This window comes from Diorhabda sublineata, chromosome 8, assembly GCF_026230105.1.
Source record: "Diorhabda sublineata isolate icDioSubl1.1 chromosome 8, icDioSubl1.1, whole genome shotgun sequence".
Taxonomy (NCBI): Eukaryota; Metazoa; Arthropoda; class Insecta; order Coleoptera; family Chrysomelidae; genus Diorhabda; species Diorhabda sublineata.
In genome coordinates this window covers 19,762,685-19,782,088 of record NC_079481.1, presented here as the reverse complement: position 1 = coordinate 19,782,088, position 19,404 = coordinate 19,762,685, and the positions used below count along the sequence as shown (strand labels likewise).

The following is a 19,404-nucleotide window of genomic DNA, read 5'->3' as shown; positions in this document are numbered from 1 at the left end:
GAAATTCAATTTCTCGTGAAGGAAAGAGAGATGTCTTTAGAGTTCCAGTGAAATTAATTCGTGCTCAAAATGACTTGAAGGAAAAACATATTGACACCGAGTTTTCCACAGCTTCAATTAGATATTTAGAGAGTCTTGCTTGTTTGCTTGGACCTAATTTAATGTTTTATTTCTTTCTCAGGATGATAAAGCCCAAGTTCTGATTGGACTTACAGCAGCTTCAGAACAAGCACCATTATTGATGCATATGCAATATAGGGTTTCTCTTCCAGACCATAACTGGGTAGTGGCTACTGGACATAAATTGATACCATCTGTATACGCGGGTATTGTTATTGAACCGAATGGTTTTGGAAATCCTTCAAAAGTAACTTATTCAGGACCAACATTTATAGCTATTCGAAGTGGCAAATATTCTAGCTCGACAGCCAAGACACATGCTGATGATTTCAAAAAAAATATTGAACTGGAATCATTTAAAAGTTTGGCCTACAATAACATTGGATCGCCAAAACCTGTAGTGATCATTTCTGCTGATGGGGGTCTTGATATTCTATGCTATCCAGCATTTTCGTGATTTTAATTTAGATGCTTTATTTGTTGTTACAAATGCACCAGGCAGGAGTACTTACAATCAGGGGGCAAGGAGAATGGCTCCATTAAGTCATGAGCTTGCTGGCTTGATTTTGCTTTACGAGCATTATGGGTCGCATTTAGATTCTTACGGTAAAACTGTAGATAAAGATTTGGAGAAAAAAAACTTTGAATATGCAGGGACAACTTTAGCTAGTGTTTGGAAGTCAATAAAAGTCGATGGTTATGATGTAGATGTAGAGTATATTGCACCAAAAGAAGATGATAGTTATGATACACAAATATTAATAATGATTAGTACTGTAAACATGTTCGTACATCACAATAATTATTACAAATTTTGAAATGCTCAGACAAAGACTGCTGTGGCCAAACTAGAAGTAGTTTGAGAAGTTTACTTCCAAACGGATTTTTGCCTCCACCAATTAAATTACAACAAACTCAAAACGGATTAAAGGTATCGCAAGTGAATTCTGAAGATGGTAAATATCTTAATTTATTTGCTCGTCTTGCAGTGAAACTTCAGCCTGAAGCTGAAGATTTTCAACAAATTCCTTGCGATTGGTTTTATCCGTCAATTCACGATAAATGAGAAAGCAGAACATGCAAAGAATGTAGTCTATATCACACATCTAATAAAACTCTATTACAGCATTTAAAAAATTGACATCCAAAACGAAAAAGAAAAAATGAAGTAGTTCGACGCATACAACCAACTCGCATCGCAGCTCGACGAGCTCGAGAACTATTATGCGTATTAGAAGATTAAAAAGATGGCACGGAAAATGCAAAATGGATAGATGACGATGAAGTGGAGGGTAGTTTTGAAATAAATGAAGAAGAAGAAGATGCTGCAATACCGATTATAGATATTTCGGCGCATTTACAGAATTCTTGGACTTCTGATTAATAAAAATATTATTTATTTATTTGTTATGAAAGATATTTATTATATTTATTATAAAAACTAAATAAATATTTAAATTTGCAAAATTTGTGTACTATCAATTGAAAGTTACCATCTAAAGGGGGGGTTAGTTTTTGTTACGATATTTATAGGGGGGGTCACAGAAAACGTGACATAGCGTGACAAAGGGGGGGAGGGGGTCAGAATAAACTGATTTTAGCGTGACGTATTTTATGAACGGCCCCATTGCGAAAATCAATAAAAAACTGCTCCATATGTCGAGGAGAAAACCACTGTTTCACCAAGACGTCGCACAAATTCACAATTCGACGCCAACTATGGTTAAATTGAACGAATTACTTTCTCATCCACCGTATAGTCCATATCTGGCCCCCAGTGACTACTGGCTATTCGCTTCTATAACCATCAAGAAGCTAGAGAAGCGTTGGTATGATTGTATTGCTTTTGGAGCAGATTACATGTGTTTTTCTTAGTAAATCACACGACTTATTGAGTGATGAATATAAACTCGTGGCCATAAATAACGCATCACCCTTTATTTCAATATCAAAACCTAAAATATTAATCTTTTGGGTTTCTTTTTTTTTCTATTACAAAAAGTTGAAATATTTTGAATGTTAGCGATAAAATATAGCAAAATTTCTTATCAGCAAATAACTGTTTTTGTGGTTTTTTAAAATTTAAATTTTATGCATATTTTTATGTTTCTTTCATTCTATTGTCGTACCAACTTGTGGACAGCAGTAATTTAAGTCAATCAAGGTGTGTTAAAGTCGAAACTAGTTAAACAAAAAAATTAATATAGTTAGGCAGTTAAGTGAACGCGAAGTTGAAAGAATAGCCGAGTAAGTTGGACAAGGACAAAGTTATCGTGAAGTGGAAAATCTGTATGGCATACAGCACACAACCATTGGCCGATTGATGCAAAGATTTAGAGAGGCCGGTTTACATTCTAGGACGTCTGGACAAGGACGTCCTTCAGTTTTAACTCCTCCAGATGACCATTTTTTGCAATTAAATTCATTAAGAAATCGGTCAATGACTAGTATCGAGCTCAACAGCCTTTTTCGAGAAGTTCTAAATGTAAATATCTCTAATAGATCAATAAGACGACACCTTTAGAATGCTGGTCTACACATCAGAAGAGCTCTTCAGGCACCTTTGTTAACAGGGCAGCATCGAGTTGTTAGACTAAGATTAGCAAGGCAACATTTAGATTGGAATTTAAAAAATTGATGCCAATATTTATCTACTGATGAGACAAGAATCAGTCTAAGGGCCAGTTTCTTCACATTCTAATATAGTGCCGTATAGTTATTAGCCACATAACTTTAGTAGGAAATTTTAATTGTCAAATAAATGTTAACCGTTTCTTCACCCTAGTTGGCTTAAATCTGAACTAACTACTAAGTCTACTGTTGGTAACACTATAAAAGATGCCCATATAGTATTAAATAAGGAAAGAAATAAGCGAAAAAACGTTCTTCTATTGACGGTTACCTATGATCTGTGTTTGTGACAACGATCTGTGCTTAAATATATTTGCACGTGTTTTCTTAAAATTATTGTCAGGCCTGTGCACTGGAATATGAGAAGTTCAGGATGATTTTCAACGCCATCTATGTTATCGGCTTACATCTAAAAGCTTACTTTTTAGTGTTTTATTTTTAAATGTTTGTCAATCTGGATTCTGAAACTAAGTTGCAATCATGCATCGAGAAACAACCAAGATTGAATGAACAATGTCCATCTTGCAAACGTATAAAATCTTTGCAAAGGTGTTTGATATTGTTTGTTTATTAGCTATTTGCATTTTTGTCCATTTGAAAGTTCGTTCAGGTAATATATATATATATATATATATATATATATATATATATATATATATATATATATATATATATATATATATATTTCTCAATTAACTACAACAGATTGAATATTGAATAATTAAATGTGCTACAAGTTTGGTATTTATTATGTGCATTGTAGGTAGACAATTCAGAAGCAAATATGAATTTCAGAACAGCTGTAGAGACTTTGAAAAAAAATTAGTTATTTATAACTGAAATAATTTTTGCAGGATCCACCACAAAAGAACATTTTGGAGAATGTGAGTCAAGTTTCTGTGGAATTTGTTGAGATACAAAAGAAATTGAGTTTGAAAATGAACCCTCAACATCTCAGTCAAAGGTAATTTTAGTAATAAAAATGTTATCATCATTAATATGATGTAATTTTAGACTCCCGCTAAAAAATGGAATAAATGGACACCAACTTCCCTACGGAGTACAAAAAACACCAAGCTGCAGGTTCCCAAACGACATAAAGCAGATTTGTGTGACAGAATTTCTAAAATTAGTGATTCTTAGAAGGAGTTGGTGGACATAAAAATTGCTATTGCAAAAAAAGAAATGCTCTATTTGAAAGGAAAGCAAGCCTTAGAAAGGCAGACGGCAGAAGAAGAAAAATGCTCTTGTATGATAAACAAATTGAACTTGTGGAGTTAGAACTGAAAATAAAAAAAAAACAATATGAACAATAGAAGGTTACGCAAATAATATTTTCTGTTTATAATAAACACCGAAGCTGAACAAAGGAAACAAACTACCAGTAGTATTAGCCGTCATTGATTTCGAAAATGCAACATTACAGAAGCCATTATAAATTGATGTGTCGACAAACCATATTTAGGAACTCAAGCCATATACAAGGAAGATAGAGTGGAACAACATAGGTCTGTAAATAGATGGAGAATACCTAAATCATCTAGGGTTCGTTAATAATATAAAATTGATCGCCAATAGTCCTTACGAATAACTGAAACAAGCATCGAGAGCAATGAAGTTGGTTCCAAAATAAACTTTTCAATCACAAAAGTAATGTATAATGAACTGGTAGATCAACATGATATATAAATAAACAATACAACACTGGAAGTATTAGTAGAATAATATAGCTGAGTCAACAAATACACAAATCAGGATCTTAATCCCAGAAGTTATTGAAGTCAAATTAGCATGGCGTGCAATCGGAAGAACAAATCAGTGATGCCACTGTACCCCATAAAAGAGCGTTGGACTAGTACATATTACTAGTTCTGATCTGAACCTCGACACTTAAAACTGCTACTATAAAAAAAACTCCAGGTTACACAAAGATCTATGGTGTAAAGCTTGTTTGGATAATAAACAGAGATCGTAAGATACCCGAGTAGATAAGACAGAACATTCAGGTTACCAATCACCACGAAGGCTGACAATAGGGAATGTGCATGTAGTTTAAATTCATGTGATAAAATTTTTCTCGGAGACAAAATAGTCGCAATATTATAATAAAAGATTCTTTCCCCATTCAATTTTTTCTCTATCGTATAAAATTATCATTGAAAAGTGCAAAATAAGCGAGCCAAATTCAAATTTATAAACTTCATGACGCCCTGAATTATCGAGGTCCAAACAGAGTGTTGGTTGTGTTTAAAAGAAAACTCCTGTTTATTTTTGTGTTCCCAGATTCAGATTATTCTTCTGACATTGATAATCATCTACAACGATGACTGAAAGTGATTTTATGAAATTATTCTCAACTTTTTCCATGACTTTTATTCTTAGATTAAGGAAGGGGGAGGATACCGCGTATGTATATCTGGCAGTGCTTCTCTTTTGTTACCAAAACTGATCAGTCCGTCATTTTATTTGTGGCAAACAAATCAAATACTTGGTGTAAACCTTTAGTGATTTTCTAATTGAAAAATTCTATTATTCGAGTGTATTCTACACTTATTATAATAGTAAACTATGCTGTAAATGTCAAAGCCAGAAAAAGGAGCCAGGAATAATATCGTATCGCAGACAATTAATAATTGAAGTATGCATCCTTAGATTATTAGTAACCATTGATTCTTGATTGATTTGATTGATTTGAAATGTGACAAGGATATATTATACCTACTGAGAAGATATTAAAGCTAGTATCATTTGCTATCTCAATAATTTTTATTCAAAACTTTATATTTGTCTTGAGGTATACCAATGGCGTAGACTCAAGTCGTATCCTCGATGCATAAAATACTAATATTATGATTCCAAGATGTTGAGGAAAAAGCTCTTTCGTGAGAAAATCAGGAAATGAGAAAAATAAAGAGAAATTACAGTACGTAAACTATCATTATAGTACAAGAAAAAAGTAACTTCAAAAAAAAACCACTTCTTTCATACTGCTGAGTATGTGTGGTGTTAATGAAGAAATGCTGTCGAGAAGTTAGGGAACACTGAAAAAATATTTAACAAGAAACCATAGAAAACATCGAAGCATGACAGTGGGCATGTTTTTGTAGCCCATTAGAGTTCCATATCGCGATTTTATATTTGGGCAACTTACTCATTAAGCTAATTTTGATATGACAGTGGTACGTAAGTTCAGCATTGTCCCCATTTGTTCCATGATTTTGGATAATACGCCTTCCAATTTACTTATGTTTGTAGTCTGTTGGTTTGCTATGAATGGTGGTTCATTATGATTTGGTATTGAACTTCTGGTATTGTTAAAGACTTGTGCATAGGTTATCCGGGTTTGTATTTGTTGGTTAACTGTATTAATGAACGAGCCTTATTTCTTTCTTTCAGGGTTGGATACTTTATCGTCTCTTCTCTTCGCACTTTGCACTCTTTAGTCGCATGTCGACCTGCGCATTTCACTCATCTAGTAGTTTTACGACAGTAGTTCTTCGTATGTCCGTACTCCTGACACTTCAAGTATTGGGAAATAATCCTTTTGCTGTGGGGAGGTTCAAATTTAACTATACTATTCTCTAGTTTAGTTAAATTGTAAATTTCTTTATTATTTTCATTTAGTTTAAGATCTAAAAACCATAGGAGCAATTCCGTTTGGTGGTGGTTTCATTAAATATGTATTCAATTTCATGCTCTTTTTCGTTTAGAGACTTTTTAATATGGAAGGGTGCATTCCTAGCCTTATCATTCTGAAGCTTTTTTTCACTTTTAAGTCTGGAGATATGATATTGTGTGTTCTTTTCATCTAATGCTTTGATTGTGGTAGAGTATTGTTGGGGTCTCATTAACTGTATTTTTACCGTTTCATTACCAACCTAATGGTTGCATTTGGTGAGATATTCCTTGCATATGTATGGAATGTAATTATTGGTTTAGGTAGTATAGTGTCATTTGTATCTGTGGACCCAAGTAATATTGTGGGTTATCCATAGTTATTTTATTTGTTTTGCTCACTGTGTAAATTAGTTTTTTTCATTTCTTTATTTATTTATATATAAATTTGCTTACTTTTTGCTTAACGAGTCGAATTAGCCATTTCTACAAATTTCTAGGCGTATACCACTATTCTTGAGATATTTAAGAATTAAGATAATGCAATATTATCATTGAAATACTAAAATAATAGAATATGTTTGTCTGCTGATAAAAGGAATAAATAAATAAAATTTTTATTTTCTTCACAAGACCTTAATACAGTACTTCACACCTACGAAAATAGCATATTTCGTACTCAACGCAGTTCTATTCTATGTCCCTATTGTGTAAAAAACTATATCATATCATCTCAAAACATTTTGCTTATAAACTTTATAACATTTTTATAGAAATATGATTTAATTTAATTCAATTATTTTGTTCACGTAAATTTTCTTCCAACGAGGAGGTAATAAAAGCTGTGGAGATCTTGTTTGCAGAGCAAGAAGAAACATTTTTTTTGAAAGGTCGCTGTAATAAATGTATACAATTAAGAGAGTAATAAAATATTTTGACATTGAAATTTTGTTTGGTTCTATAGTAGGCTAAGAATTTTTCAATTATCCTCGTAATAACCTAAAATGTATATAAAGTAATAGTTCGGGTACCAGGTGAAGATTTGGTCAATTATATCTTTTTCAAAGGTAATTGGTGATATGTATCAGAGTTATGTAATATAGTCAAGTGAAAGTCAGCTGCGGCTCGGTGGATGGGATCTGCAGTAGCCTCACGTGCACGATAAAAAAAGAAATACAGTCATTTCCTCCCAGCTGAAAATTTGTAAGCTGATTGTTAATATACTGCTGTGATATATGAAAAAATCAGCTAGCAGTAAGTCGATGAAAACCTGGTCAGCTTATGCAATAAATGCTTCCTCTTAACTCCTACGTATCAGCTGACGGTTTTCCCATCGAGATAGAGCCAGCTGACTTATATATTTATTCACATCTGCATATAAGCTATCCTCAATAACATTTTTATTTGAAAATATATTTTTTTTTTCATGTTTGAGGCGCCAACTGACGTATATACTCTATAGTATAGACAGCAGATTATTTTGTTTCCTCGACATATTGGGATAGTTATACTTTCACGAATTTGTGAAGGAAATGACTAAATTTCTTTATTTTTGTCATCTCATCCCACCCACCGAGTTGCAGCTGTCATTCACAACGCTTTATATACCACGTTTTGATTTATTCTACTAATTATCTCTTAAGAGGAACTTGGTGGTTTATTTCTGTTGCTGGCTCCGGACTATAACTTTCGCGCTTGAAGCCCGCAAAAAATACCGGCTTTCAAAACATAAAATTATTTTGACTTTTTTGACAGAGTATACATTTTCTATCAAGTTATAGCTATGTAGAAAGTTAGTTATATGTAAATATAAAAAAAATACATGTATGTTCCCTATTGCACGTTTGAGTGTATTTGGTTTCGGGTTTGCCAGTTGAATTTTTTTCATTATAGTGGTGAAAAACTGTAATATATTTCTCACGTTTATCTCAAAATAACAAGAAATGGGAAAACAAACTTACAATAAAAATTGTTTTTTGTTAATTTCTATATGTCGTGATATATGCTTTTTCGTGAATAACATTGGAATATTTAATTATATAATAGATAATTTGAAAGTACACTGAAAAGTAAAAACATAAGTATAACCTAACCCAAAGTCGCTTTATGAGAGAGTATAACATAATATATACTATTTCAAACTTTTACTATTGTTATAATAAATTATCTAATTCTTTATTAACAACGTCTGATGTAGCAACTCTGTCTTGCTTAAGGATGATTTTCAGTTATACAAAAAAAGCTAGAAATCGAAATCTTGCATAAAATTCCGTTCATGTTTAAACAAATTATAAAAAAATTCAAATCAACTATTCCAGACTGAAATTTTTCGGGAAATACAAAAAGAAATTAAAATTATTATAATCTCTTTACCTAACGATGATGAATTCTATTAAAACCTTAAATATTATACACTGTAATTGTAATTCAATAATAAAAAATAAATCTAGCGTCTTAAACTATTTAGCTGGTTCAACTATTGAATTCGATATAATCAACCTCAATGAGACTTGGTTATCACCAAATGGAGTATTTCATGTGGACGTGTGCAATGTTTTACACCTTAACGGGACTGATGGACTTGGTGGTATTGGTATTTTCATCCGATACTACTCCTAAAATACAAACAATTACAAAAGACGGGAATCATATTTTCTCTCAGATTCTGGGTGATGTTATTATATGTGGTGATTTCAACTGTCATCGTAGTTATTATCTCCACTCAATAATATACAAAGTAACATATTATTGGACGCAATAGATGAAACCAATTAAATTATCGTATCACCTATATTACCATCAAAAAAATGGGTAGAGTACTCTGCTGATTGGGAGTGTTTCCAAGAATATATAGTAAACGACATTTAAAGTAACAATATAAAATCGTTATAGTCTGTAAAAGAAATCAAGAAAATAATAAATATAAATAAAGCAGCATTCAAATCTATGAAATGTCGTACTGGCGGTTTTAAAAAAGTGTCATAACCCCTTTGGAAGGACAATGCTTATGCTCAGAGTATAAATAAATGGAAAAACGCTTATCAAATGTACAAAACCACTGCAAATTTAGAGAACTATCTTTTATGGAAAAACATGCTAGCTAGAAGCTAACCATTATTTAAACAAAAACAATATGAATTCTGGAAAAAATTTGTCAGCAGCTTAAACAAAATACGTCAACCGCAAACATTTGAGAGTATGTTAAAAAAATATTAAACAAAAATTCAACTATAAAAAACAGCCAATACTTGGAAGCCTCATAAGCCAAATGTTTGACAACATCTCCCCAAGTTTGGTTCAAATGTAGTGAAAGAACCAACTGAGAGCCCCAGCAATCATCCCATCTATAAACCTTTTGATATCTTAGAAATTAATATTGCAATCAAATCAACATGATCCACAGCTCCCGGTAATGATAACATAACATATGATAAAAAATATGCCTTTACCTAGGAAAAAAATTTTACTACAAATTTTTAACGATTGGTGGGTAAAAGGTAAGTACCTTGAACAGCTGAAACAAGTAACAATCTAATCTTAAAACCACAAAAGGACCGAAATTTATTTACATCTTATTGACTTATATTTCTAATGTCTAATGTATAACAAAAACTTTTAAAAGGATGATCAAAACAAGGCTCGAATGGCCCTTGGAACACAATACAATTTTACCCTCCACACAATACGGATTTAGGAAGGGCTACGGCACATTGGATGCAATAACTAACTTAGTAAATGATATACAAATAACTTTTTCTACAAACAAATATCTTGTGTGCTTATTTTAGACATAAAGGTGCTTACGATGCGTGGATATTAATTTACTTCCAAACAAAATAGTAGAAGTTGGTTTTAGTGAAAGGACTGCTCAGAGTATAACACAACTATATTATTAGCGAGCACTTTACATAAAGGATAATGTTTTACAGAATCCCATAATTGTTCATCGCGAATTGCCTCAGGGATCTGTATTGAGTCCTCTATTATTTGATATATATTCTGCCGATTTACATACAAGCATTTCAAAAACAATAAGATGCATACAGATGATATCTGTATATACTCCATCCAGGATATATACGCTGATTTTCTTAAGCTCTTCGAGAATATTATGCAATCTGTAGTAAAGTGGACCGAGGAAACTAGTATGACCCTCTTAACTGAAAAATTCTCAATTATATTTGTTACTAGACATAGACTTCGTACATCGGAGAGCCTAACTCTGTATGAGCGAAAATTTTTGGTACTAATCAAGTATAAATACTTGAGATATCGTAAAGATTTTTAATAATAGACATCCGCATAGAAACATTAGGCATTCAACAGTTACAAAAGGTAATAAATATCAAGCATACAAACCACAATTTGTACACACGTTACTACGAAGGGATTACGATATTCGTTTTGAATTCTGCGCTCTGGTCCAAGGAAAGTTTGATGAAGACCCGTTTTTCACAAGAGCTTTAATATTTTCCGATAAGGCAACATTTTCTTCAAACGGAACCGTCTTATCACAAAATTGTCGCTGGTGGTCTAACAGTAATTCAAACTTTGTAATAAAAACTCCGAACCAATATTCTTTTAAAACGAACGTATAGTGTGGTGTGTACAAAAATAAATTAATAGGACCTTTTTTCTCGACATTCCTCAAATGTGCACAGTTATTAGAAAATCAAGTAAGTGATTTTTTACACGACCTTCCGTTAGAAGAACGTATGACAATTTGGTTCCAACAAGACTTCCGTCCATAGTACATACGTTAGAGTACTCTTTGAAAATATGTTTAATGGGAAGGTGATTCACTGGTATTCAGATATTTTTTGTCCTTCAATGTCTGTTGATTTGACTCCCGTTGACTTTTTTATGGGATTACTTAAAACAGCAGGTTTATTAGCTAGGACCACTTGATGATGTAGACATTTGGAGAGGATTATTTCTGGAGAATACCAAAAAATTACTCCAAATACGATACGGAAAGTAATACAAAAGTTTGACAAAAGAACAGAGAAAGTGGACATGTCTAAGCTGTAGGACATTGAATTAAAATTGAATTATGTTTGTTTTTGTGTAATAAATATTCTTTGTATGGATTTTTCAATTTCTACAATAAATAATTATTATGCATTCATTACGTATATAAATTAGAAGGTTGTTCAAAAACAGGTTATCATATTTTTAACAGGTGAGAGAGATAAATTGTATCCATCCAGAATAATACGGAATAATTAGTAAATAATCACAAAACCCGAATTTTTAATTCAAAACAACTTTACTTTATAACATTCTTCTGATCTGTGAAAAATAAAGATACTTTACTCGTGCACAAAATCCAAATGTTTTTACAAACCTCGTATACTGCTTTAAAAAATTGATATGTGATAGCTGCATTTTAACTTTTGGACCATCCAAAACTTTTTAACTCGAATAACTTTTTTTCATAAAACCACTAATAAAAAAGTTTTCCATATGGTTTCAACATAGTAAACACTGTATACTAAGGAGCTGTATGCTATCCTACAGGGTCTTACCTGGTTGAAGTAAAATAAAAAAGAGAGAGGTGTGATTTTATCTGACTCTAGATCAGCGCTGTGTGCCATAAAAGAGACTCATCTCGAAAAAATGAAATGTCTTATTTTATGTGACATCAAGACTATTAAATTTGAGTATGACATTTATTTGGGTTTAAGCAGATCGATTCGCAAAAGATTCAGTACTAAATGTTTTTTGTAATGTATATACATATATGGGATTGATTCAATAAAAGATAAAATGTACGTATCCTGGCAAAAACACTGGGATAACGCCTCATGATTCTCAAATAGCACCTATTTTCAAATTCTCTCTATTTCACTTTACCCTCACCCCCGAAATATATTTTCAAATACACCATTTCGAAATTTCACTCAGCAAGTATATTTAGAATGAAGACTGGTTATGGGAGATACCCCACTCATCTTGCCATGCTGAGTATTATACAATCATCAACTTGATGATAATTCTTGTGCCGATCTTAATCACATTTTTTTCGGATGCAGCAATCACATTCATAAAATAAACAATATGTTGCAGTTACTTATTAAATAAAACTACTTCCTACCTCTAATCCTCACACACCTTTTAAGCATAGATGACCGACAAAATTTAGATCTATTAGTAAATTTTATCAAGGATATTAAAATTAATTTCTTAATAGTATCATTGAAAAATTCTATGGCTGATGGACTTGCTTCCAAGCCATTTTCTTTCACATACACACACAATTTTCAAAGTACTTTTAAACCTTTATAAATGTAGTTTATAAGAAAGTTTTTTTATAATATTTTTTACTATTTTGTTAAAATGTACAATGGTTAAAATCTTTCAACATTAAGTCTTTCCATCTTAGCTAACGCTTCGTTGTTGACGTTACCTTCGAGCAATTCAGTTCTTGTATTCGTAATTCATTTAGTAATCTCGGCTTAATGCAATAATGCAAATTTTAATTATTCAGTTCCAATACTTAATTACAGTTACTTACATCAAAAGTGATTATTGAAAATTGTTACAAGAGAGTGTTAATCGAAACAAACGAAAGCCAAGATATTGGACGTTTTTGAGATATGGATAAAATCGATTTAATGAATGAGGTTCTAAGCTAAAATGAAGTTTTCCTTTCTTTTTTACTTTTTTTTTACTTTTCTTTCTCAAGGATTACATTGGAAATCTTTTTTCGGTAACTTGATCATTAACTATTGTTTTTAATAATTAGAAACAGTCCAATGGTTGAAAATGTTACTATGATTATATTCACTAATATAAAAATACATACCTTTTAACGTGTGCAAATCGGTGACGAGTACTCAACTTTATATTTACGAGTTATATTTCAGTTTCAACCAGTATTATTTTTGGGTTTCGACTGCGACTGTTGATTTTCTATGACTAGGCAACAGATATTTCATTCGAAATGCGCGGTCGTATTCAGATTTCCATTTGAAGAAGGTGACCCTCTAAAGGTACGGCTCTCAATTTCATTTAAACAATCATGAAGGACTAGCTGCAGAATTACTATACGGTATTTTACGGTATCTATTTTGTTATTAACGCATGTGTCACTCAAAGTGCTTTACTATAAAGGATGTCTGATAACTTCATATCGAACGCGCGTAGAATAAGTGAAAATAATGTTAGAAGCTCAAATATTTAAATAAATCGTAGATATACGAGCGGAGTTATCTTCGTCCTTTTATTATAGAATAAAATTTCACTTAACCACAATATCTTGAACATTTTTTAGATACTCAAGAAAATAGTGATTGATTACTTATATCATTCTTCTGCATTTCATCACATCACAAATAGATATCTAGAGGCTTAACGAACCAAGATTTTAACAGAGATCTCTTGTTCAGTGGGTATATTTCAAAATTGAAATTAGTAAGAAATTAGAGTAGAGTTTTCGCAATCATAGTGGATATTTTCAAAGACTTCTCTGCTTCATTTTGCATCAATTACGTGTCTTATAATTTGTAGATAGAGGCTATATAAAAGCAGTTGAAAGAGTATCACAAAAATTATAAATATTCACAATCATTCAGTATTAAGCATTAAACGAAAAAAATGGACATTCTATATTATGTTATTATGTGATAACGGTCCAATATTATCCCAAAAGATTTTCAATAAAGAGAAGTAATGCATATAATACCATCTATACAGTCAAATTTCTTCTAAGTGGTTCTATAACTTTTTTTAGAATTTATAGATGAGTCTTAGGGATAACGAAAATTTTTAGTTATCTTGATAATTAATCTTGATCACTGAAAATGCAACGGATTTTAGCCTCGTTCTGAATAAATACAAGACTTGATGCCTACAGGAAACTAATTTCACTGAATCTCACAAATGTCAACTTAAAGGCTTTGAAGGTAATAATAAAATCAACAGTAAATTTGAGAGAGCCAGTCACGGAACATCCGTGTTTGTCAGCTAATCTCAGTTTCCGAAGTTGAAATAATTATATGAATTAATAATCACGTGTTTTTTAATAAGCATTTATAGTATATTTTTATTTTCCAGAGAATAACCCGAGTATTTTCGTATGAAATAACATTTGTATCAATATAATATAATCAATATATCGGGATTATATTTTCACCTAATTAACTTCCAAACGGCTCAAACTAAAAAAATGATATTTTTTCTAAAATGTTTTTTTCCAGAAGGTATGAAGAACATTACTGGTTAGGTAGATATAAGGGTTTAAACTTTGATTATTGAAAAACCTTACATTCATAAAGAATAATTTTAAGATAAAAACAGTTCTTTCTCACAGAACTTACTTTTCTTTGAATATAACCAATTCTGTATATCTTTTTTCAACCACTTGGTTATGAGCAAGTTATGACTAGGAGGACTATACAGTTCTTGAGAAGATGATCTATCATTTGCTCTAAACATTCTTTGAAAACATCAGGATTCATGTCCTCATGGTAGTTACCGGAACGAGTAGATTGAAAAGTCAATAAACTACCTGCCTGTGAACTGTCAATGTGTCTATGCCCCTTTCCTATTGGTGGATTTAATTCAATAGATAAATTATTTTATGTAGTCTTCAATTTATACCGTGACAGTTTCATCTTGATAAAGTTTATTTGGTGTATGTTCTTCATTGATCCATGTTCTATCTAAATAAAATATATTTCTTCTTTGGTTTCTCATTTCTTTTATAGTCCTAAAGTTATTTCTTCTTAATAATACAATATCATTTATTTCTATGAAAACAGACTTTCTGGAATGTTTTTTCCAGCGAAAACCTATTTCTTCTGACAGTTTCCTGGGCTTCGACTCAATTCAGAGTAATCCTTATCATCTCGCACCGTGACAAGAACTTCGTCTACTGTCGGAAAGTCTTTTATAAAGAAGAACGCGTGTATTTCCCTAACTGTTACCCATATTTCGGAATTCACGCATCCCTCTTGAATTTTCCATAATCATCTTGAGTCGACTCAAATTCACATTAGATTGCACACTGTACCTTGCAAGCTGCAATCAAACTAAACTGTTAAGAGTGCACAACTCCTATGGGAGAACCCAATATAGTATTTTCGATGAAGTTTATTGGAACGAGATTCTTGAGATTAAAATAGAACAAAATTTTTAAATTTCAATGGAAAATATGTAATTATAAATCTTACGATACGGCTATGTAATATTTAATACACAGAACTTTTGACCAGTCCAAACCTTTTGCTATTGTTTTGTACAACAACAATAAAAGTCCGAAAAATTGTATTAGCTCCAGTACATTTATGAAAATTATATGAATATTTAGATTATTCTGTAATAATATTTAAAATATTTTGGCTTAGTAAGAAGGTTTTATTACTCTCTCATACAAAAAAATAGTTAACGTAGCAAAATTCATAGAAAATGTATAATAGAATTTAGACTCTTTTTTTCTTGAGTAAATGTGCAAGTTCTCATTCCAACTTTCGCATGGTCAATATGCAATGGAACTCCCTAGAATCTAGATGATCATTACGACGATAATTATTTCCATTTACCACCACTAATAATATTGACAAGTCGTTTGAAATATTACGGAAAACTAACTGAAGTGCAGAAACTTGAAATAAGCAATTATTGGGAAAACCGCAATATTTTACTCTGAAAACTTTTCTTCTGATGTTATGTGAGTTCCAAATCCACCAAAGAGGAAGTAAAAAAGTCTAGATAGATATTGGAGAACAAGCAACTACTTAACTGCGTTGAGTCCACCATAACTTCTTGAAATTTTCCTCGCCAGGTCTGGACTACAATAGATAAGTGCAAAAGAAAAGGATTATATTGAGAAATTTAGCAATAAATCTACAGAATCATAACCTCACAGACAACCTATAAATTAATATCCTAGTTTTTTTCCAAGGTGAATTTTAAACTGTAAGCAAAGTTCGTTCTAGTACTTTAAATGTATCCAGGTATCGTATGTGACCTAATATCGATCTCGAGTTCAATCCGTTGATTAATAAATTTCCTATTACCTATATATTTTCAATTGCATAGACGTTATGTATTCAACTGGACCATAAAAACTTCTCAAAAATCGTGATAGAAATCAACTATCTTCAGTCGTTTATTTTAGGTTACTATTAACAATTCCATAAAAGTAGTTAATTTTTTTTATCAACTTAGGTGTTTATGTTAAACTGGATTCTAAAAGTGAATTAAGTAATAAATTTTTGAGTGGTCAAAGCCGTGAGCCAGTCGGGAATTAATTAAAGTAAAAACAAAACAATTATATCATTTAACAGAATAAGACTTTGAATATATTTACATAAACAATATTACAGACAGATATATATATATATATATATATATATATATATATATATATATATATATATATATATATATATATATATATATAATAATTAACTTTGTGATCAATTAAAAAAAGTGGATGTTTCCTGTTTATTCAAAGTAAGGTCAAATTATAAATATAAGGATGGGTATTTTCAAATAATTTTATTGATTATTTATTTTTTTTTTATTGGTGAAGGTTGAAGAACTGTTATGGTTACCACATATTACCGATCAATTTACACTTGAACTCTGATCCAAGTTAGTAGAAAAAAAAAGCATAAAAGCAAAGAGCCTGCAAAAAGGTGAAAATAAACTTGCCGTTTGCAAAACTCATAATTTTAAAGTATCATACAACATATAAAACTCATACGATTATGATGTATGTAAAGAATTGTTTCTTAAAAAAAGTACCAGTACCTGACAGAGTTTTCATGGGAAAAAAGGAACGATCGATACGTACAAGGGCTGTATATGTACAAGTTTCAATATATTGCAGCACTGATATGAATATGTCAAATCTGATATTGCCATCATAAGGTTTGACATTTTTGATGGTGAACTTACTCAGAACATGTTGTCATCCGAATGCTATGAGATGTTTGAAGATATTTGAAACTTTCATCATGGTCAGAAAATGGATTTGAACCAGGAAATTTTTCGTGCGATGATTTTCTATAACATGGATTAAACCAATAGCAGTGTGCCGGTCAACCAATATTGCAAAATCGTCATGTGACATACCGTGAGATTGAGGCATACTTGGGCATTAGTTCCATTCGCATACATTTAATATTGTATGAGCATTTACTGACAAAAAATTTGTTCCGAGTTGGTTATCACATAATTTGACAATCGTTCAGAAAACTCGTAACGATTGGTGCAAGGAAATGCAGAAAAAAATTAATCGTAGTGCTTCAAAAGACGTCTATAAGATCGTAACAGGTGACGAATAATGGATCTATGCAACAAAAGTTATTCGCGCACTAAGAACTTCGAAGCAAATGTTTTTCGGAAAAACAGGGCATGTAACAGTTCCATTAGACGGTAAATACTTTTCTCTGCTCAAGCACTAATCATACACTCCAACCTAATCACTGGATGAAATAGAAGATTGAGCTAACAATATAAAGAAAACTCTAAACTCATTTGGGGAACCCAGCTATCTAAACTGTTTTAGTCAATTAATGGCTACTATTTCCTTACTGTTCTGTTTCAGGATTTAACACTCACACATTTCCAATTTATTTGCAACATCTTTCGATAACATCCATAATTCGGAGCTGTAAACCACTGTTGGGCGATTAACTGTTTTAAAAACTTTAGTTTACACTTGTTTTGATAATTTTTTGGAATTAAACACTGCTTTTATGGCTTCCTCTTCTTAAATTTCTTTACTATTTTGTATTTTGTTACCCCCAGTTCTTTTGCTCTTACTTCTTACTTAGCTAGCATATTATGTTTCTCTATTTCTGATCTAGTTAACAGTACTATAGGTAGCGTCTGTATAAGTACTATTTTGGGGTTCCTGTGATAAATAATTCTTGTATTGTTATTAGGACTATTGAACAACGACGATGGGAGTGGGTCACTTTATCTTAAATCCCTATCTACATTAAAAGCTCCTGATATTCATCCATCTACCGTTACTTGGCTTGAAGTTTTCTCCAAAGCTATAATTACTAACTAGATTTTCTTATTTAGTGTTTCGAGGTATTTAACTACTTCTTACAACATTTATCTACTAATTGTGTTCCATGCTTGCTTAAAATCTGCTCATAAATAAGACTGCTATAACTTGCAACTTGCACTTCTACACACATCCTGAGTCTACGGAGGATCACTACAATTTAACGTATCAACAACAACTATTCATAGAATTTTCCAGAAGCAAGTTCTTAAACTCTTTCACAATTATAATGTGCATACCACGGAAGTAGAGGATAATCCAGCAAGACTGGCCTACGTTCATTGATTTTTAAATGAACATCGAGTTGATAATACATTTGCTGGAAAAGATTAGAATTTCTTCGTAATGATTTCCCTCCCATGTCATGTGATTTTCTTCAAACATTCGCAGAGACGTGTGGTTCATGCAGAATGGTGCCCTTCCCCACTTCCTAAATAATGTAAAAAATCATATCAAGTTGAAATAAATATCCTGTAGGCTCCGAAAGAGTGTAGTACAAGGTGCCCGCTTCGAAGATTTCTTAAAGTTTTTTTATTTTCATTTGATAAGGTCTAGACTAATCAACAAAATTTATCTACATTTCACTTTTTCTTTATGTAAGTAATACGATGTTCGACAGTAAGCACTTCAATTAGAAATGATTGATTGTGTTTAAATACCTCCTGTGAGTATTTTCTATAAATAATTACAATTTATGATAATTGTCTTCAGAATGTCTCATATGGCGAACGGTCTCCTTGGCATGTAAAATCTACATATCTCCTAAATCATAAATTTCATCGAGTAAAGCAGAGTACATTTTTGTTCAAAAATTTATCGAAAAATTCATTTTTTCTATCTTTAGATCATACGGGTTGTCCCTGTAAAAGTTACGTATTGTGAACCATTGGACATGAGCCGCCCCTAGCTTTCATATGGATAGTAGTGTAGAATTATTGATTCCGGCAATCATCCATTAAAAATTTAGAAAATTAGAAAAGAGACTCAGGAACGAGGAGGAATGATTA

The 19,404-nt window shown here is 31.7% G+C and overlaps 2 protein-coding genes across 3 annotated transcripts in view; one reads left to right on the top strand and one right to left on the bottom strand.

Moving 5' to 3' along the window:
- The window catches only part of LOC130448124 (alpha-tocopherol transfer protein-like), a 44,009-nt gene extending 30,693 nt beyond the window's left edge, over positions 1-13,316 (bottom strand). Inside the window, exon 1 of one of the 2 annotated variants that reach the window (XR_008910303.1) lies at positions 13,175-13,291. The gene's annotated coding sequence lies outside the window, so the exon portion shown is untranslated. Of the gene's footprint in view, positions 1-13,174 lie in introns of both variants that reach the window. The other variant, XM_056785341.1, reaches the window with a different exon arrangement.
- LOC130448123 (alpha-tocopherol transfer protein-like) overlaps positions 13,268-19,404 on the top strand; it is a 66,210-nt gene continuing 60,073 nt past the window's right edge. The window contains exon 1 of the mRNA XM_056785338.1: positions 13,268-13,361. Coding sequence (XP_056641316.1) covers positions 13,284-13,361 — 78 coding nt within the window. The 5' untranslated portion in view covers positions 13,268-13,283. The remainder of the gene's footprint in view (positions 13,362-19,404) is intronic.